This window comes from Podarcis pityusensis, assembly GCF_964106645.2.
Source record: "Podarcis pityusensis genome assembly, chromosome: 6".
In the NCBI taxonomy this organism is placed as follows: Eukaryota; Metazoa; Chordata; class Lepidosauria; order Squamata; family Lacertidae; genus Podarcis; species Podarcis pityusensis.
In genome coordinates, this window is record NC_138030.1 from 42,027,259 (window position 1) to 42,048,706 (window position 21,448).

Here is a 21,448-nt window from a genome sequence, read left to right on the forward strand (position 1 = left end):
ATTATCTGTCTTGATCCTTCATTATGTTTCATACCACCACAAATAAATGCCAAGATAATTCCAAATCATAGACAATTAGTGCAATATTGGATTATGCTAATGGTTCATCAGGCTATTACTTTAATAGCGTAAGAGCACCTTAAATATTACTGAGTTGTGCATGGTAGTGCAGTTGTGCAGGGGCACTGCTTCAGATTTCAGGAAGGGGTGAGGGCAATCTGGACACACACTATATAGAACAAAGTTCAGATATATGTGCTCTCCTGAAGGATGCCTCCTGTTTGAGGAAAAATCCCACAGAGGTGAAATAAGCCTGGGGAGAGTATTTATGTGCAATAAATAAATAAATAAATAAATAGGCAAGATCATGGATCAGCAGGCAGGAGGCAGCAGTAATCGTAGTGAACACACAGTGCAAGAGAGAATAGGAAGAAAGTCGTCAGGACCCTGGACAGAAGCCAGTGGAGCTGGAGTCAACAGGCAGGTAGTGTTGTTCCAGCACTGGTCAGAAGCCAATTGAAGGCCGAAATAATGCTGCAAGGAGGTGTATAATCCACCATAATCAACTAGTCAAAATTGTAGCTCTTTGGTTCTGAAGTGTTCACTTCAGTAATGAAGAACTATATTGGCTACAAAATGCCAGGAGACTATGGAGCTTCTGGGAGGGGTTGTGGGGTAACCAAAGACATCAGCAGGGAGATAATCCCAAGGTGGCGAGCAGAGAAAGCATGGCCTCTGGCAGTTCATCTGTGGGATATTCCCCAACAGCTGTTTTCCTGAGATGGCTGATCACTTTGCATTGTTTTAAACCAGCGCATTAAATTTTCTATCAATTTACAAGCCTTGTTGTCTGCATGCGGATGCTGAGGCATGCATACCAATTGGCAGAGGAGAGGAAGACCAAGGAAGGGTAGAAGAGAGTGCCTTTAAAGAGTCGAGATCCACTACCCCAAATTGCCAGTGGAAGTCAGGGGAGGAGGGAACTGTTTTGAGGGGTGAGTAGAGAGGAAACAGGTTTGCTATTTTGGTGATGGAGAAGATGTGCTTTGGAAGAAGATGCGGAGGGGAGAGTGCTCTTGTGCTTGAGCCCTGCTTGTGGGTTTCTCCACAGGCATCTGGTTGGCCACTATGAGAACAGGATGCTGGGCTAGATTGGTTGTTGGCCTGATCCACAGGTTCTTCTTACGTTCTCAGGGTGGGTGATTGGGAGGCAGAGGACTGTGGAGAAAAATTAGGTGAGAATGGGAGAAGGAGACAGGCACTGAAATTGGGGTCAGCAGAAGGGGGCATGAAAAAGGCCGTCTTCTTTTTGAATCTACCTCCTGCCTCATCTCTCAATTCCATGTTGGTCTCCTCTTGTTTCTTTTATTAGGTAGTTCCTGTATCAGGATCTGAGTAAGGAATGGCCTCCTATGGACTTTTCCTTACAACTCCTGCTGTTTTGTTATGTAACGCTATTCATGGTCTCATTTCATACTCTAGATAGTATCATTCGGCTCAAAGCAAGGTGTGCCAGTTACAGCTTGTTACCCAGCACCTGCTTTTAATCTGCTCCAGGAAATTTCTGTGGTCTTAGTCCAAAGCTCCTTGAAGCCAGCAGTATCGCCTTGATTGCCATGGTCTCTGCCCCCCCCCCCCCCCACTTTGGCTTATGGATGCTTCATCCTCAAAGCATCTTTCTCCTATGAGCTAACTGGTCTTGTGCATGTCTGATATAATGAACCAGAGTCTGAGTTTTGCAGCTGGCTTGTGAAAAAGAGTTAAGGGGCAGGGAGCTCAAAGGGTATGTTGTTGTTTTTTTGGGGGGTGGAACTGATAATGCTTAAAGACTAGCCCTGCTCTGCTTCACTGCTTGCATGCATCCCCATGTTCAGTTTTTTTTTAAAAAAACCAACCCAGTTATTAGAGAAATACCAACAGTCTTCAGCATTTCTTCAGCACACAGAAGTTAACCCCTTTCATAAGTTGCAAGTGGTTCGGAAGTTTTGCTGAGATTGGCAGAACCTACTCTGTTTTATGTTGATCTTGGGTTTTATAACCCTACCCACAACTGGCTTTGGGGAAAGGCTGGAGGGTGCAGTGGTTGAACTTGCCACTCCATAAACATTTCCTAGAAAGGATGTTATCAAATTAAGAAAAACAATTCAGTGAAAGTAGATTCAGGTTTAGCAGGAATGGCAAGTTTGGCTTTAAAATGTGAAAATCATTTCCTGATTTTAAGGACTAGACTTCTGTAGTTGGAATATATTGTAAAGTCTTCATAACCTCACGAGGAAGGATTTGTTTTAGAAACTAGTGATGAAGTGCCGCCATGAAGGTGATTGGGAGGGGCAGCTGCTGGCCAGGGGATATTCAGCCTGCCAAGTTTCTTCATCCTAGGGAAAGGGTCAGACTCCAGAGTAATTCTGGGGTAGTAAAGAGAAAATGGCAGCTCAACCTGAGTAAGCTGGCCATTGTGTCACTGAGTCTTCTGTTATTTATGCACACACTCCACACTCATGTTCACTCATGCCTCACTGATAACCATGTCTAGGCTCCAAATTGTCAAGGGGCCCTGAATTTCTTTGCCGTCCTTATGTGGTTTAGCTCCTTGCTTTGCAATAAACTTCTTTTCTGGACTTGGGTTGCCAACTCTTTGCCCTAAGATGATGTCTGGCCATTTAAAAGCTCAGAGGATGCACAGAAAGAAGATGCAGCGGGTGAGGAGGAAAGGCTTCCTTTGTGCAAGGGACAAATTGTGTGGAATTCCTCATGTGCAGCCAAACTTGTGATTTGTTCTTATGCAGTTCACACAACAGGTTCATCATGTGCACACTCAATTCATGAGATCAGGGCATAAACACACATACACTAGGCCTTAGACAACCTTCCTTAGGGTGGGCTGGAATGAAAACCATTGGTTTTTTTGTTTTGTTTTTGCAAACAGGCCCAGAGAAGTAACAATGCCCAGCAGGCCAAGATAATAGAATATGTTCTAATTAAAATCTGTGTCTGGAAAAGCACATCACAGAGTGCTGCTGCCTTGATTTGTTTTGGCTTCTGTAATTTAATATTTTTTTGTTTGAGCCGGTACACTGCAGTGTTATTTGGAAAAGCACTAAATGCTTATGGGGTAGGTCTTGTTGCTGGATAGATCTGTTGTTCCGTGTGGGATCTCTGTCTCTGTTCTCCCCCACTCCCAGATACAGTGTGTCTGTCTGTATCTTCCTTGAATGTGGTAAACTTAGCAGAAATAAGGGTATCCTCAGCCTTTCTCTATGGTGTGAATCTGATGCACAGACATGGGTTCATTAAAGGTAAAGGAACCCCTGACCGTAAGGTCCAGTTGCGGACAACTCTGGGGTTGCGGTGCTCATCTCGCTTTATTGGCTGAGAGAGCTGGTGTACAGCTTCCGGGTCATGTGGCCAGCATGACTAAGCCGCTTCTGGCGAACCAGAGCAGCACACGGAAACGCCGTTTACCTTCCCGCCGGAGCGGTACCTATTTATCTACTTGCACTTTGACGTGCTTTCGAACTGCTAGGTTGGCAGGAATGGGTTCATTAGAGGAACATTAAAAAAAAACTTCCTCCTACCTGCATTCTAAAGTGGTCTTGTCCAAAATTGTCCCACCACTGCTTTGCGCAATGTGAAAATGATCTCTTAGCTTTAGCTAGTTAGCCCTCTGAATGGCATCATCCTTTCGCTAAATTCTCTCTCATTCTTTAGCACCAGTGGAGTGACAGCTTTCTGTACCAATGTATTTGTGAAGTGCAGGTCCATGGCACTTTCATAAATGACACAGAGGTGCCACTTAAAATATATATATTGAGGCACTTGTTTGTCAGCGGATCATGGTGGAGGTGGGGCATTTTTGAATTTTACCATTGCAGTTGCTCACTGGGAGACATGAAAAATGGACGGAGTCATTTCTTTCATTCCTATCGGCAGCAACGTTTACACTACAGGGCTAGTCTTGATCCGGCAGCAACTAGCCCCAAACCTGTAGAATGAGTTCCTATCTTCTTTAGCATATGGTTTAAATCAGTGGCATTTGGCCAGAGTTTGCAGTGTTCAAACAGTCAAATTCTCAAAATGTTTCACTGGCAAAAGGCTTGGGGAAGGCTACAAAGCACTCTTTCCAGATTTCTGCCAGCAGACAGTGGCCATTTTAGCCCTTGAACAGAAAAAAATACCAGGCTGTGTAGCTCTTGATGTCTCATTTAGGAGGGTGCATGAAAAGGACTGTATTAATATTCTCCCTCCACTGTAATATGCTTTGGGCCTCAGGTGTGCAATGATAATATTTCAAACTGAATCACAGTTGCTGTTTGTGAAGACTTTAATTATTGTGGTTGGTGTGTGCATTTGTGTGTGTGTGGTTGAATAACTGACAGAGAGAGCTGGGACCATGAGAAAGGCTTTCTTTTGAGTGGCAGGGTGAAATTCACAGGTTGCTGAGCTCACAGTTTGTTTCCTGGTGACTGTGCAAGTCTTTCCTTGGTGTATTATGTATGCTGCTTCCTTTTCATTAAAGCCATCAATACAGATGCTGTTTATTCCAGGCGGTGTCAGATCTGTATGGAAAAAACTCCGTGCAGGGTGAGATATTCCTCCACAGAAGTTGACAATAAGATGCCTGGCTGCTGTGATAGCATAGCTCCCCAAAATGAGCACTTACATTGAACTGTATGTGCTATTACGTCTTGATGGTTGATTCCTTGGAAGCATTCTGTAGGCTATAAGCACATTTGAGACAGCAATGACGGGGTAAAGCTTTTGTAGATTCTGTAAGTTAGTCTCAAAGGCAGACTGCAATTTCCTTCTCTGATATGAGCAAGGGGAAAACATAAACATGTTTCTATACCTGCAGTGAAAGTAGAGACGTTTATAGTATCCCAATTGATCACTGGGCCAGGTGTAGCAATAAAAAGGCCAGAACTTAAAAGCAAAGGGTCTCCTTGCACACTGGCACTCCCTCTAATAGTGAAATCAGGTGGTGCATGCCGACAGAAATGGAGCCAAATTGGTACCACTGGAAAATGTGATGGTAGTATAAAATCTAAGGGGGCAACCCCACCCCCAAACTCAGGATTGAATATACTCAATCCTGTGGCCATATAATGTTGAGTCTCAGTTGTAATTATTTGTATACCCAATTCATTTCACTGTTGATATATTGTTATTATTTTGCTGCTGTTACTACTACTACTACTACTAATGTAGTTGTATACCTTGAATTGTTTTCTTTTTCTTTTTGAAAACCTTGTGTGGCGGCTCTTTCCCTTTAAGTCACTTCAACAGTCTTAATAATTCAAAATTCAGTAGAAATAATTAACCAATAAGAAATTATTAATTGATTAATGATTATAAATCAAGTGGCACATGCATTGAAGTACTGCGTAAAGGGGAGTTTATTGAATTAACTGATGCCGCTGGTCATGTAAATCCACTGCCGCTGAATAGTTATAGATAATGGGTGATCATTCTGAAAGATGGATTGTTTGGACAGGTTATTAATTCGGTGGTATCTAACGAATCCTCAGCCAACATGGGGAGTGTACTTCAACCTGAGCCACCTAATTAATGCATAACCCATCTCTCTTGTGTGTTTTTCCAGCCATAATGAAAGACGGAACACTTTTATTCACCCAGTGACTGGCCAAATCCCAGAAGAGAACAACCAGTTTGACTTGCAAAGGTAGGTCCTCTCTCTCATTTTGAGCACAAGAGTGGTGGTTCATGAAGGAGCCGAGAAGGCTTAAGTGTGCCACCTGAGAGCAAATGGCATTCTTCTTGCCCCAGAGATACAGCTCAAGGAAGAATGGCAAGGATTTGCTGCAAGGCAACTTCTGATGGATGTGAAGAAGCATTTGTGCCAGTCTTCCCTAACCTGCAGCCCTCCAGATGTTTATGAATATTGCTTCCATGAGCCCTAGCCAGCTATAGTCCAAAACATCTGGACAGCACCAGGTTGGAGAAGGCTGAGGGCTTGTCCACACTTCTGCTTGTCCCATGCCTAGAGAGCATTGATCCAGACATTTTTCTGCTTGCCCCATGTTTTCTAGATGTGGGTCCAAGTGGTGTTGCCTTTGCTCCACCACTTTCCCCCTGAATACCTTCGCTTTAGCACTAATTTGGAGCAAATATCCATCTGGAGAAAGCTCAATTGATGTTTGCTTTGATTCAGCAGTCAACAGTGGGTTTTCCCTGGAGAAAAGCAGCAGGGCAAGGGGAAGTGTAGAAGAGCCCTGAACAATACAATGTAGCTCCTGATATTGTTGAAGCTGATGTAAAGATGCTCCATTGATTTCAATGAATTGTGACTGTAGACCAGCACCCGTGACTTTATTTGAGTGTGCAAATGACAGCATTATATATAAATAAACCAGATGACATTATGTGCTAAAGATACTAGAAAATGTTTATTTACTTGTTGTATATAGTCGTGCATCAACAAATTTTACCTAGGCAGCTTACCTGCAAAAATAGAATATTAAAAATGCAAAATGCAGAAATTAAAGCACACCCACAAACCAGTACAAATGCAGCATCATTTTTTCCTTCTAGCAAAATATGCTGGAATATTATGCTTCTCTTTTTGTCTCTCTATTGCAGATCTGCCTTGGACATGTCAAGCAAATCAGGCAGCAAACGGCCGGCAGCAGTCAACAGTGAATCATCCAATCATACCATGGTTTCAGACTTGCCCCAGGAACGACCAAATGGCAGGGTATGCTTTGTTCTCTCATGGAGACCTTGGTTCTTTCCCCCCACCCTTTGTGGCAATGTTCTGCTTGAGCAACATGCCCAAGTTATTTGGGCCTTAATTTTCTTCATCTGTAAAATGGGGACAGCATTACTGACCTTGCATTATGAAATCCTGAAAGATAAATGGCAAGCACAGCAGATTATAAGTGACAAGAAGCCTAAAAAACCATGGCTGCCTTTATGATCATCCATGGAGCTCTTGTGAGAAATGGAATTTCTCAGCATAAACAACAAATATTACCCAATCTGGGATGGAAACATCACTGTGGGTTGGTTTAAATCATGGATGAGGAATCTGATATCCTCCAGATATTGTTGGATTCCAACTCCTATCAGTTTCAGCCAACCTGGCCTGTGGTCAGGGATATGTAGTCCAACAACTTTTGGAGGCTGGAATACAGGTTTCCCATGGTTTGAATGCTTCATCTTTCTTATATGATGGGCCTTTTCTATGTGTTAGGAAATCAGTGTTCCATCCAGCATTCCTCAGCCTAACAAACGCTATGTTATCCTGTGCTATTCCTCCTGGAATTGGTTGTGGTTTTGTGAGTGATTTCCACAGAGGAATCTGTGCACTCCATCAGTAGCCTTCCTTCCTAAACCTCTCTCTCTCATTTCTCAAAGGCCTCACGCTCCTCTCGGAAAGGGATTGCTTTTGGGAAGCGCTCCAATTCCATGAAGAGGAATCCCAACGCTGCAGTGACTAAGAGTGGCTGGCTCTTCAAGCAGGTACATTGCAGAGGTTATTGGGTACCCAACCATCATCTATCCATTCATGTAACTCTAAGATGGAGAATCAGTGGTCCTCCAGAAGTTGGGGGACCACAACTCTCACCATCCCTGAACATTGGCTATGCTAGCTGGGGCTGATGGGAGTTGGAGTCCATCAAATATCCAGCGCCACAACTTCCTCTGTTCCTAATGTAACCCAAACTTTTCCGCAGCCAAGGACACAATGTAAAACCTAAGTCTCAACTATTTGGTATCCACTCCACTTGGAATCTTATCCAAAGTACCACATGCACTTGTAACTGAGAATACTGGGCATTGCTATCCTGCCATCCACCTTGTCAGGATCTCAACTTGACTTCAAAGGTCTTCTGGGTTGTTTATCTGGAAATCCCCTAAGGATTTCAGTGATCCCTTGCTTCTGCTGAGCTCAGCGCCAGCTGTTCCATCTCTTCATGGGAAGCTTTTCAAACTTCTACAACTCTTTATTGCATACAGTGCTGTAAATACTGTGTCCTTGATTTGCTTTCAATATCTCTTTACAGGCAAGTTCTGGGGTGAAGCAATGGAATAAGCGCTGGTTTGTACTGGTGGATCGCTGCCTTTTCTACTACAAAGGTATGTAGAAGAACCAAGGTCTGGTGTGTAGGCACTTTGAGTAACTCACAAGTGCTGAAAACAGTGTGAAAGCAAAGCCATAAATTATGCCTTTATTTAGTCAAGAGCTTACATTCATCATTCATCTCCATGCTTTGGCTGGTCTTTTCCTATTGGAGTCCAGTGACCTGTATCAGCAATGTGTTCATCTGATGAAGATGGCATACAGCCTCTGGAGAAATGCTGGCATTTAAACTGGCATGAGTAGACACAAAAGCAGATTTCAACAAGTCTCACAGTGATGTCATGGGTAATAACCAATGGGTGTCTGTGATACTGGCAAAGTCACCTTCCACATGAAAAAAGATTCATTCTTTCAGGGCCAAAAAGTGTAGTTTACCAGGAAGTGGGACTCATTATTTGAGTGCATGTAAAACACTGCAATGACAGTGGCACAACCCCCCTGGGTGAGTCATAGCTTTGGGGAGGATTCTTTCTCCCTTCCACCCACATCTATGTCCATTCTGCCTTTTCTCCTGTGACTGTTCTGCAGACTGCCAGCAGACTGCCTCTTCTCCGGTTGCCCAATTTGCTCAGAAAATTTCAGCGCAAAATGAATCTCAGCAAACAGAGAGAGACAATGTTGTGGGGTATCTGAGGGCTGACTGCCCCTTCTCAGTGTTTTGTTTTACTGTTGGAAAAGATGGACAAATGGGTGGAAATCTCTGGTAGAGGCTTAAAGCTAACGCGTACAGCAACTCAGACTTGATTTGATAATGCACTGAGAAATCCCGTCTCTGGTTGTATAGCCTTCCATATATCTGGCATCAGCATGGCATTTTGCAGCTTTAGGAGAAGATTACACATGAGGCAGAAAATGTTTGTTAGTAAACATGCCTCTCTTTCTTCCTCTCTGCATTATGGTAACTTCTAATGCAAGCTGTGTGATGATAAACTGTGGAAGGGAATGTACGTTTCATTATGTCTTTGAAGGCCAGACTTGGTACAGCTATTGCCATATTTCTCTGGAGCAGATGGCCTGGATCATTGGTTCTTTCTTACACAGAGGATATGTGCTGACATTAACATTCTCACACACACCCTTTTGTCAATCATGCTTTCCTCTGAAAAAGGGCTGGCACTGGTCCTTCAGGCCAAAGTTTAGTGAACTGGACTTGTAATGGTACAAAAAAGTCTAAAGAGGCTTGTGAGGTGCCTATAAGATGAGGGCCTCCAGTCCATGAGGTGTGTGGTTTATTTCAGTCCTTGGATGACTGAAAAATGCCCAATGAGAATTCAGGATTTCAGTGCATTTTCATCTTCAAATATGTGTATGTATGTGTGTGTGTGTGTGTGTGTGTGTGTGTATTCAGGGATGGAGGACTTGTTGCCCTACTTGTTGGACTCCAACTCCCATCATCTCCAGCCAGCAAAACCCAATGGCCAGAGATGATGGAAATTGTAGTCCAACATATTCTGGAGGGCCACATGCTTCCCATCTGTCATAAACCCGCTACATACGTGGGGGTTATGTTCCAGTGATCATACCTAAACCAAAATCACATATAGTCAAAACACACTGGTTTCAATGGTGGGTTGGATTGTCAAAGTCATTTTCCCCAGAACCCTGTCCCCTTTCTCATTTTGTTTTGTTTTGTTTGGTCATGCACGCAAAGCTGAATGTGCACAAGTTAAATGTACATAAGTTGTGGGCTTACTGTACATTCATATATACATACATATACAGGGTGTGTGTGTGTATGTATGTATGTATGTGTGTGTGTGTATAGATTTTATATTTATATATAAAAATAAAATCTGCCTCACAACCTTTGGTTCTCAGAAACCTGTTGCCTGAACTCCTCTCTGGCAGTGAATCTAGAAGGTGGGGATGAATTATTAACTAGACAGTATTGTGAGCTGTAAACGTAACTGATATGTGTGTGAGGGTGCTTGACGGCCTGAGACAGAGACAGTAGCAGGTGCGGATGTGACAGGGAGAGGAGCCATTTTCCCCAGGTACGTAGATGTGTAGGCCCACTTGGGGCAATTGTTGTTCTTAACGCTCCAGCTCTTATTTTGCCAGTAAGGGGAACCCTTGGCTTCTTCTTTCCCACTGGTGGCGGTGAAGGAGCCCATTTGTGTGAGACCTTCCACAGCGACAGCATTTCTAGCTTGTTGGCTGAGAGAAGGGGATGCCTCCATATGTGTCTAATTCTTTGATCTCCCACCTTCCTTCATGCAGACGAGAAAGAGGAAAGCATCTTGGGCAGCATCCCACTTCTCAGTTTTCGGGTTGCAGCTGTTCAGCCATCGGATAACATCAGCAGGAAATACACCTTTAAGGTCAGTAAATGGCTGAGGTTCTCACAGAGGTGGCAGGATGTTCTTGAATGCGCAGCTAGAAGTGTGGTTGGAAGCTGGAAGCTGCTCTGCTCTAGCTGTGTGTTGGTATCAGAAGTGGTCCTTAGGCTCCTCTTAGGCTGTGGCGCTTGTGACCCTGTGAATTTGGTCCTTAAAGGTGGGCAGGTGACTGGCGACTGAATGAAGAGGTATGAGCAAGTTACATAGACCATATACTTGTCAAATATTACATGTAAATAACTGGATGAGTATACAGCTCAACTGTTGAATGCACAGATACACCGATTGTACACTTGCTGAATGTAACACATGAACACCTCTTTTGTAAGACTTTATTCCCTTATTTTCCAAGAGCATGATATCCTAGCGTTCCTTTCACCACTTGGTTATTTTAATTTTGGCAACTTTCCTTTGTTGTGAAGTCTCTAAGGGACTGGGACATGAACCTAGAAGTATCCACTTCAAATCTCACTGCAGCTCAACAGGTTTGAATTTAGGCAAGCCATTCTTCTATTACCCTCAGCCTGACACCTATGCAATATGAGAATGATAACACGGACCTACTACCTTTCAGGGCCATTGTAACCACTGCTGACATGTGTGAAATGCATTGGATAGCTATGGCTGATGATGATGCTCACGATACTGATGATGGGGGACATGAGGCTGGGGAGGTTATTGACCTTAAACGCAATGCAGCCCTCCTGAGGTTGCTGGACTACAGCTCACATCAACCCTGACCATGAGCCATGCTGGTTGGGGCTGATGGGCATCGGAGTCCAGTAACACCTGAAAGGCCATAGGTTTCCTGTCTGTCCCTAAGTATTGCAACAGGAAGTAATGAGCAGCACATTCAGGGATACCATCACCCACTTCCCATTTTCCTTTGGAAGATGTTCTTTCATAGAAGTCTTCTGTGATACTGGAAGATTGATCTGCAGTGGTCTTTAGACACAAGACTGAGCTGTTGTTGGAGTTTCTGGTTTTTTGTTTTTTAAAAAACGCAGTTCCGTGTGGTCCCCACCAAGCTGCCTAGGAGAGATATTCACGCCCTCTGACTAATAGCACTGAGGAGTTGTTGCAGAGGGAGGACAGGCCAAAAGGGAAGAGCACAGCAGCTAAAGCACATTATTTCCGGATGCTTGACTGTGGTCCCTCAAGCTTGCTTGCAGGGACTTTGAGGCTGTTTCTGAGCCTCGGCATCTGAGAGGGAAGCACGTCTTGTTGACAGACATATTTACTAGGAAGGCTGTGCGTACAAGCTGGAAAAATGCTGAAGAGCTGCAGGAGCCCTTGCTGTTCTCATTTATCAAACCCACAATGGTAGTTGGATAGTTGCTCAACTCAAAGGCTGCGGGTGGGAGTCTCACGTTGGGCATCTGGGAGGAGGAACACTTTGCTTAATTTTGAAATGTTGAAAACTATTTTGCTCCTCTTCCATACATTTTTTCCCAAACAAGATTTTAATATTTATTTGCTTGTTTATTTCTAAAATGGTTGATTGTGCACAGGGCATTGTCGGTTGGTGGAGGAGAGGTGCTTTGCCAGTGGACATCATTTTCTTCCCTTTTAATACACAAGTACTCATGCTGTACACTCTTGGGAAACACTGACCTTGGAAAATGCTTTAGATTGTTAAATAACTTAGTTTCACCCACCCCCACAAAAAACATTGCAAGGGGCAAGGAATGGTGTTCGTAAATGTGCTTTATTCATATATTTATCCATTACATATGTATATTTCTCTTTCTCCCAATGAGTTTGGGGTGGCATTCTTGATGAACCTCAGAGATTATGGTTTTTTCCCCCCATATGAGGATGATGACTGGACCCAGATCTCCCTGCTGCAGTCTAACCTAGCCTTTCCCAACCTGGTGCTCTCCAGATGCTTTGAATTGCAACTCCCATCCCTCCTAGCTAGCACAGACATTATAGTCTGAAATATGTGGAGGGCATCAGGTTGTGGATGGCTGCACTAACCAATACACCACAGGGGCTCAGCTTCATGCCTATTATCCAGCGAGTGGCTGAATTTTTCCAATATGCAGGAGTGGCACATCCTATTTTGCTCATATCACAGCCTAAAGCTACTTGGTCTGCCTCTGCTCCTCAGAGTTGCCACAGGTCTGAATTCCTGCATGATTCAACTAACAGGGGAGGTATAGCAGGTGCTGATTATTTGAAATGCACGTGCCTCTTCAGCCAGCCTCACTTTGGAAGGAAAGCCTGAGCATTTGCCCCTTAGTCACAGAAACCTTCCTTCTGTCCTGATGGTGGGTGATGCCTCCTCGCACCAGAGCAACAGCAGCAGCTCTCTGCCCTGCTGCACTAGATCTGGGGGGAGCAGGTGGGGAGACGAGAGGTGATGTAAACTTGCCATCTGTGCAAGGGACATTGCAGGAAAGAGGAGAAGTCGTTCCCAACCTCTGGCATCACATCCTAAGGGATGTGGCACTGTTCCAGGAGCACCTGCACAACTCCGCATTGCTGGAAGGGTGTCACACATTGGTTATTGTGAGTTAGTTTTGAAGGATGAGCAAAGAAGAGCTGGGAAGCTTTGCCTCTCTTGCCTGGACCACCAAGTTGCTTTTTGCTGTAACAGCCCAAGACTGAGTCAATATATTTACATGCCAACTTTTTTTCATGTGCAGACTCACACATCCAGTTTCCCTTTTGAATGAGGGATACAGATCCTAAGTCTCTAAACAATGTGATCTAATACACAACATCATGTTTCCTGTTTTTTTAAAAAGCATAAATAAATCAGGGACATTGAAAATTAATGAGGAAGAGTTTAGAAACACTAGCTTCAAATTAGGGTGCTTGAGAGGTCTTCCTACCTATGCAAAACAAATCTTAGTAGACCCAATAAGATTCATGAACACAAACCAACCAATCCATACGTTACATTCCTAAATCATTTTGTTTATAGGCATCCCTTTAGAGGGCTCTTCCATTATACTGCATGCAAGCTACTTACTGCTTGTTGAAATAGCACCATAAAGCTCTAGTTCAGATGTCCCAGGGGTGTGCTATGCTATCTATGTTCTCTTAATGAGAATAAATGGGACTGAAGTGGGACAGGGATGTTTTAAGAACCAGAAACTATTGATATGTGGGGTTGTTTTTTACTAACATTCCTGCCTGCCCCATAGAGGGGGGAGAGAAAAGAAGAATGTTTAGCTAGAGATGCTGTGGCTCCATTAGAAACAGATGAGCTTTGAAGTATGCTTGTCTGGGCATCTTGCCTGCCTCTGGCTCAGATGTGCGCACAGGGACCCTCTTTTCTTTCTATAGTGTCACCTTGAGAAGAAGCCTGAGCTTGCCCTCTGGAAAGCTTTATTGGCACCAGTGGTGTTGGATGGGCTGTCAGATCCCGGATTACTAACAAAGCAAGGATCCGTTTTAGGGCACAAACATCTTCATTTGGGTCCTACCACACCGAGGTTTGATAAAAAGGTGTTGTCCGACCACTCCAGTGAAGTAGGGATTTGGGTCACACTTACATGCTCCCCTCAGCCTGGAGATACTTCTAAGAACTCAATGTGCACCCATGCTGCAGAGGACTGGTGATACCATTATTAATGATCTGTTGAGCACTTTAGGGTAGGGAACCTTATAGTTGGGTGATAGGCATCCTTATGGCATATTATGGGGCTGATTACCAAGTAAGTATGGCTTTCAGTCTTAGATGCTGATTCTTGTAGCATCCCCCAGATCCAGACATGTGTTGGTTAGTAAGGTAGCAGAGAATAGTCTCTGATTGCTTCTGTGTTTTGTTCCTTTGTTCATTATTAAGGGGGATTAGATAACCAACCCACAATAAAGTTTCTCGTAGGATGGATAGACTTAGATTGTTCTGAATAGATAGACCTAAATAGTATTGTTCATTTCCATCATCCCACATTCATGCTGCAATATTGTTTATGGCATGCCCTGCTGCTGCAACCCTTGCATATCTGCATTTCCCCTTGCCTAGCAGGATACTGGCTCAGGCCTGTTCCATGGGCTGAGATGGAGAGGAATCGGCTCCCTCAATTTTCTATTAGATTATTTTAAGCTCAGACAGGGCCAATGTGATCCTTCAGCCTTAGACTCATAAGGCATCTGGCATGTGCCCAGTTACATAGGACGCTGTAGTATACTGAGTCAGACCATTTGCCCATCTATCTCGGTATTGTCTACATTGACCGGCAGCATCTCTCCCAGAGTTTCTGGCAGGGAACATTCCCAGCCCTACCACAGATGCTGGGGATTGAACCCGGGACCTTCTGCATGCAAAGCAGATGCTCTGCTGCTAAGCTATGGCCCTTCCAGTTCTGCTTCAGCTTCCCTTCCACGGCAGTCAACTCTGCTCCTGCTACGCTTCGCCTGCTTGAGACTTCTCCCCATTGGATTGCTTGTTGGGTGTGGCTGACCTGTTCTCTGTCTTCCCTCTTTTTCCGCGTGAGGATGCCCCTGGACAGGAGATCTCTTCTGATAACCCGTCTGCAGTGCCATCACCCAGGCACCAAATAGGTAGTATTTTCCTTCCTTTTCCAAACGCATGCATGCCAGAAAGGAAAGATGAAGCTTGGATGAGTGCAAATTGCCCCGCATGCTTTATTCACCTCCAATCATTTCCCAGATAAAACTGCAGTGAGGAAATCCTAGATTTCTTCATTAGGCTCATCAAACACCTAGAAATTCCTAAACAATGGAGACTGGTGAAAGTACAGAGGTATGTAACCTAATGACAATGCACAATATCTGAATATGTCTGCCTTGTGTTATATGTCTTCATAATAGCCAAGCTTTCAGACCTAATCCTTGGCTTTTGGTGTAGAGTATATGTACTGAAGATATTGATCTGGCTCAGCAAAATGGCAGTCAAGAAGGCAGATTTGCAAGAACCCTCAGATCTCACTAGGTTGATGAGTGGCCACTGATCATTAACCAAAGCTGATGGGCAAAACTAAATAAATGAATAAATTGTGCTGTACGTTTCTTCTGAAATACATTCAACTGAAATAAAATAATAATAAAAATCACAAAGAGGGGAGTTTTCTTACATAATGAAAACCAAACAAATGTGAAAGACACAAAACCAGAAAACTGCAAGCAAAACTATTTCATACTATAATACAAAATAAGGTGTTCATGATAAAAGGAAAAGGGAAAGATCTGGAAAGATTTCAGTGTCAATTGAATGGATATGTTGCAAATGATAGAAGCGTCAACAATAAGCTGGTCCAATTTGGGTTAAGAGTTTGGATTGGAAATATTTTTTATCTGGGCCTGGAGCCAGATTAAGGTCCAGCCTAGCATGGTATTCTTTGAAGATGTTGGGTGCCAATATCTCAATGCTGTACAAGGCATGTCTTTGTTTTTTGCAAGTCTTCAGCTCCTATATACACCTCTGAGACTAAGAATCAAAGCAGCATGATATATAAAAACCATTTCCTAGGCTTTGCTGCACTCTAGCAAGACGGGAAAATGGCCTCTGCTAATAAAGAGGGATCAACCCTAAGCGGCTCTCAGTGATTTCTGTGGAGCAAAGATCGACTGCATATAACATTGAACTGGAGAAGATGTTTGATGACATAACAGAGAAGTGGGGGATCTTGTCCTTCACATCAGACACTCGGGTAATCCATGGTGTGGGAGTCAGATTTATTACTCACCCCCATGGTGTCTTTGACTTCACTGTTGGAAGCCCTGAAATTAGAGGCATTATTGTGGTGAAAGCATAATATCATGGGGATCATGCAAAGGAGTGCAGCATGTTTCCATGTACAAGTGGCACATATATTCTTGGAATGGTGCCCTGATAATTCCTGCCTCTTGAAGGGCTTCTTCCTATAGTCAAATAAATATGGCCAGTCTGCAGTTGAACTATTGGCCTATCTAGTCCAGCATCCTGTTTTCACAGTGGCCAAGCCGTTGCCTGTTGGAAATCTGCAAGGAGGACATGATCGCTGCCCTCCTGGGGTTACCAGCAACTGGTATTCAGAAGTGTTATTGCCTCCAGATTCACCTCCTCCATGTCTAATCCTCTTTTCAAGCCGTCCAAGTTGGTGGCTGTCACTGCCTCCTGTGAGATAAGCATTTGGAAAGGAATACAAAAGTATTTTCTTTTCCTGTGTTTCATCAGGAAGGCAGATTTAAATACCAAGGTGGTTGGATCAGTAGATCCATAGGAAATCTCACTCTTGTTTTGACTCAACATAGGGAGCTATAGTTGACCCTGATTCCCCATATTGTTCAGTTAGTCTCCAGCCTCAGTGACTTTTTATAGAGGAGGGGAGACAGTGTCCTCCCATTTTTGCAATGGGTGAGGCAGCCAAATCATTAAAATGTAAAGGGATACACACCTCCCCTTGTTTCTGGCCACAGTTAAAACCATTGCCATTAGTTTAACAAGTACTCCAGATAATATTAGGCAGCATACCTTTTATTCAGTAATGATGCATTCACTTTAATTTATTTGTAAAACTTCTATCCCACATGTCACCATCAAGTAATCTCGGGGTGGCCTTACAACAATAAATACATTAAAACCATCAGAAAACATTAAAGCAGCTATATTACAGCAATTCAAAGTTGCAACAGCATTCCTCACCACCACTTAGAAAAAGGCAGTTCTAGTTTACTACCTCTCCAGAAACCTGATGGAAAAAAGAACATTTTCAATTCCTTGCATGCATGCACAGGTGTACACTGATCTGGGGTGATGGGTTCTATGTTGAAGTAGATTTTTGCATGCTATTCCTCTGCTGCATGTGGACCCATGCATGGAAACAAGTGTGTTGGTGTTGGGAAGGGGGGGTGTTGGTAGGCAGGTGGGAGGGGCTTTTTCCATCAGTGGGGCTGGGGGGTGGGGTTGCATGTTGCTGGGTGGGTTTAGTGAAGGTGTCTCTGGATAGGAATTTTGACCTTTGGTGTCACTCCTGTGATTAAGCTGCTCTGAAACTGGGATTTATCAATATATTAAAAGGCAAATTTTCCAGCATCCTGTTCTCACAGTGCCCAGTCAGATGTCTGGGGGAAACCCCTCCCCAGCAGGATTCAAACACAAAAGCACTCTCCCTCCTGAGGTTTCCAGCAACTGGTATTCAGAAGCATTGTTGCCTCTAAGGAATAGCCATTGATAGCCCTCTCCTCCATGAATTTGCCTAATCCTCTTTTAAAGCCACCCACCACCACCAAGGACAAATGCATATAAAGCTAACCTATAGCCATTATGGCCTAAAAACATGCTTTTTCACTTCAATTTTCCCCAGCTGAAAACTAGAAAATAAAAGTTTGTTGAAACTATAGTAGCCAGTCCAGTATATGCTGGAAATTATGCCAAATGAAAGATTATGCCAATTTCTCCTATAATCCTTGGTGACCTCAAGCTAATGCTGCAGAGACTCATTGGTGACTTCTTCTCTTCTCTTCTCTTCTCTTCTCTTCTCTTCTCTTCTCTTCTCTTCTCTTCTCTTCTCTCTCCCCTTTCTCCATTTCTACCTGCTCCACAGGTGACTGTGTGCTGGATGGAAGAGACACCAGGGAATAACAAGAAGTCCCTCTCTCCCCAGGCTGAGCACGCAGGCATCCGGACTTACTTCTTCAGTGCAGAGAACAACGAGGAGCAGGAATCCTGGATTCAAGCCATGGGCGAAGCTGCCCGGGTGCAAATCCCACCTGCTCAGAGGTCAGTTGTTGTTGTTGGGGGGAATCTATGTAGCATGTGGTCCAAAACCAAATGGCGCTCTCTAGATGTTGTTGGACTATAATAGTCAACATCCTGGACCATTGGTCATGATGGCTGAGGCTGATGGGAGTTGCAGTCCAATAGCATCTGTTCTGAGAGATCTCAGTTGGCATTAGCTATGTCTTTGGAAAACCAGTAAAGTAAGAGCACCCAAATTTTTTTGACCCCCCCCCCTTAAAGCATCAAAGTAGTCGTCATGGCAAAAATCAGAACTAGGCTAGATTTCCTTACAGTCCACTGTATAATCTCCCATTTTTACGTTATCTTTTTATTATCCCCACCTAAACCAGGAGGGCACCCTACTAACTTTTGATCAAAATAATGCAAGGAAAGCAGATACTGTCATCTGTTGCAATAAATTATGCTTTACTTTTTTATTACTGTGAAATTTTATTTTATGGGTTAGTATTGTTTTCATTTTGAATTCGGGAGGCACCATAATCTTTTAGTGCTTGGGACAACTGAAGGTCTTAGTCCAGCCCGGGTTGTTCTATTGCGTTCAAGTCACATAGTTTCTCTGCCTCTCCATTAAGATGTTTCCTCTGGTCCTTTAAATTTGTGAGACCAAGTCATCGTTATAAATAAGGTTCACAGATCCTGCAGAAAAGTATGGAAACTCTCTAAAATAGGTAACATTTAAAAGGCATTGAGGCTCTTTGAATGGGATGACAGGAAACATAGCTTTGGAGGTCTTTAAGCAACTCGAAAAAGAAAGCTTATTGGGAGAGTACAATGTCTGGTTTCTCCCCCCCCCCCCCCTGCAGGGGCCATATCAGAGCTGCAAAGTTAGCAGCAATGTGCTTTCAGGAGGCGAACTAGAATCATTCATAGGCTAGAGCGTATTTTCTATGTTGCTCGGTATGAGAGCCATGACCGTTTGTGGCCATTTCTACTTTCCCATGCTTATCAGGCACGAGAAGACTGATTCTGAGAACATCCCTCCCAGCAGGAACCACCAGCACCACCACCACCGCAGTGTCCCGACCAGAGAGGCTGCCAAAGCTGAGCCAGAAGCCAAGACCAGAGGCGAAGGAGACGGGCGTGGCTCTGAGAAGATTGACAGGAAAACAGAGCGAGCCGAGAGCAAGAAGGAGCCTCTGGTGAAAGCCAACGGCATTGGCAGCCAAGAAATGCCCTCTGAACCCGGAAGCCCTTATCCTGACGCTTCCCGTCTGCCTGCTGGAGTGGAGAGGCCCACTCAGCCAAATGGCTGGCAGTACTCATCTCCTAGCCGGCCAGGCAGCATGGCCTTCCCACAGCACGATGGTGAGAGTGCTATGCCTCGTCGGAGTTTTGCTCCACGCACCAATCCTGAGAAGATTGCCCAGAGGAAGAGCTCCATGACACAGCTGCAGCAGTGGGTGAACTTGCGCCGTGGGGCTCCACCTCCTGAGGATCTCCATAGGTGAGGTGATTCAAGCTAGGCGTGGATATAGCTTTTCTGAGAATTAAATAAGGGAGGAATCCCACTAAACACAAGGCATCACATCTGCATTACGCACTTATAGGAGTCTTAAGAGCTATGGCTTCCCACCCTCCCCCAAGGGTCCTGGTACTATAGCTTGTTAAGGACTACATTTCCCAGGATACTTTAGGGGAACCCATGACTCTGAGGGATCATACACACTTATACCTTTTGCCCCTTGTTTTCTAGGTGCAGGTCTGCGCTTTAAAGCTCCATGTCCAAACACTTCCGCCCCCTTTTTTTGCCACATCGCTTTCCCTATGAAATCCCATTCTTTAACACTGAATCAGAACAAATGGCAATTTCAGTTTTCCACAGACTACCATTTGCTCTGATTCAGCAGTAAAGCACGGGCTTTTGTGGGGAAAGAGGTGGTTTTAAATGTATGGTGTGGATATAATCTGAGAGAAGGTGAGAAAGTGATGTGTACACTTCAGGTTTAAATCAATATAGTTATTGTGATTCTCCCCTCTTCTCCCAACCAGAGAGTCCTAGGAGGACTGTAAGTGCTGAGGACATTTCGTTTTTAACTGTCCCAAACCATGTGGCAGTTCCACATGAGAGTTGTAATATTTGTGAAACGGATTGGCCCAGTTGTGTGGAGGAGGCTGTTCATCACAGCGCTACGAATCTGCTGCGCTAGCATGGGTGGCTCACATGATACACAGTTACAGAGCCCTCTTGTATAACAGCTTCCATTGGGAAGTGTTTCTTATGACCTCCACATGGAGGCTGCAACATTTGAATCTCCCCTGACAAAGAACCAGAGTTTTAACACAGCAGGCATCATGGCTTTCATCAGAATTGAACCCCTTAATCCTCAGTATGCTTTTGATTTCTTTTTTGAAAAGAAAAAGATACACACTTAATACTATGTTACTCAAGAATAATATGATGGATTGAGGAAATTGAAATGTAAAGGTATGGGGGGATGGGGAGGAAATGTTGTTGGCTTTGGCACATCTGTATTGTGATGCAATATGTGAAAACCAATAGAAAAAAAGAGAAAAGAGAGAAAAATAAGATCTGCACTAGATTTATATCCTCTGTGGATTTTGGTACAGAGATAGACAGATGGGTAAGGTAGGGCAGATGATGCTGAAATTGCTTTGCAAACTCAGGGTTTGCATTCGTCGTCCTCATTCTTTCCTTCTGGCCGTCTAGCCCCACCAGGTTCTACCCGATGTCCCGAAGAGTCCCTGACTACTACCCCCCCTACTCACCTCAGTACTCTGAAGATTACCAATACTACCCTCCTGGGGTGCGTCCTGACAGCATCTGCTCTATGCCTGCCTTTGAGCGTGTGAGCCCTCAGTGGACTGTCGACGACAAGCGCCACTCCTTCCGCAACAGCGGCTCCTACCAGCTGCGGGACTGGAAAGAGCAGCCAGGCTACGGCAGGCAGGACGTTCCCATCTGGATGTCAGGCCCGACCCGGCCACCCGTGTACTATGATGAAATGGATGCCGCCTCAGGCTCCTTGCGCAGGATGTCCCTCCAGCCTCGCTCCCGGTCGGTCCCCCGCTCACCGAGCCAAGGCTCCTACACCCGAGCCAGAGTGTACTCCCCTGTCAGGTCTCCGAGCGCCCGCTTTGAAAGAGTGCCTCCCCGGAGTGAGGAGATTTATGCGGAGCCGACGACATACATGATGAGGCGATCGGTCAGTTCACCAAAGGTAACCCTCCCTCGCGGTCTCCGCTCCTACCCTCGGGGCTTCTCGCCACTCTTTGGGGGAGTACTGAAGCTGTGCACTGAGGGAACATTAGCACAGTCTTAGTAACCTAATCGTTACCTGTGTTTGTATA

The 21,448-nt window shown here is 44.4% G+C and overlaps 1 protein-coding gene across 15 annotated transcripts in view; it reads left to right on the forward strand.

Moving 5' to 3' along the window:
• Positions 1-21,448, forward strand: part of PLEKHA6 (pleckstrin homology domain containing A6) — a 216,325-nt gene that overhangs the window by 133,798 nt on the left and 61,079 nt on the right. For 11 of the 15 annotated variants that reach the window (XM_081009980.1, XM_081009994.1, XM_081009988.1 and 8 more), the window contains 8 exons: positions 5,600-5,680; positions 6,598-6,712; positions 7,375-7,479; positions 8,025-8,097; positions 10,322-10,422; positions 17,943-18,118; positions 19,089-19,583; positions 20,808-21,318. In XM_081009980.1, the coding sequence (XP_080866106.1) occupies positions 5,600-5,680; positions 6,598-6,712; positions 7,375-7,479; positions 8,025-8,097; positions 10,322-10,422; positions 17,943-18,118; positions 19,089-19,583; positions 20,808-21,318 (1,657 nt within the window). The other 4 variants (XM_081009989.1, XM_081009986.1, XM_081009984.1 and 1 more) reach the window with 4 other exon arrangements.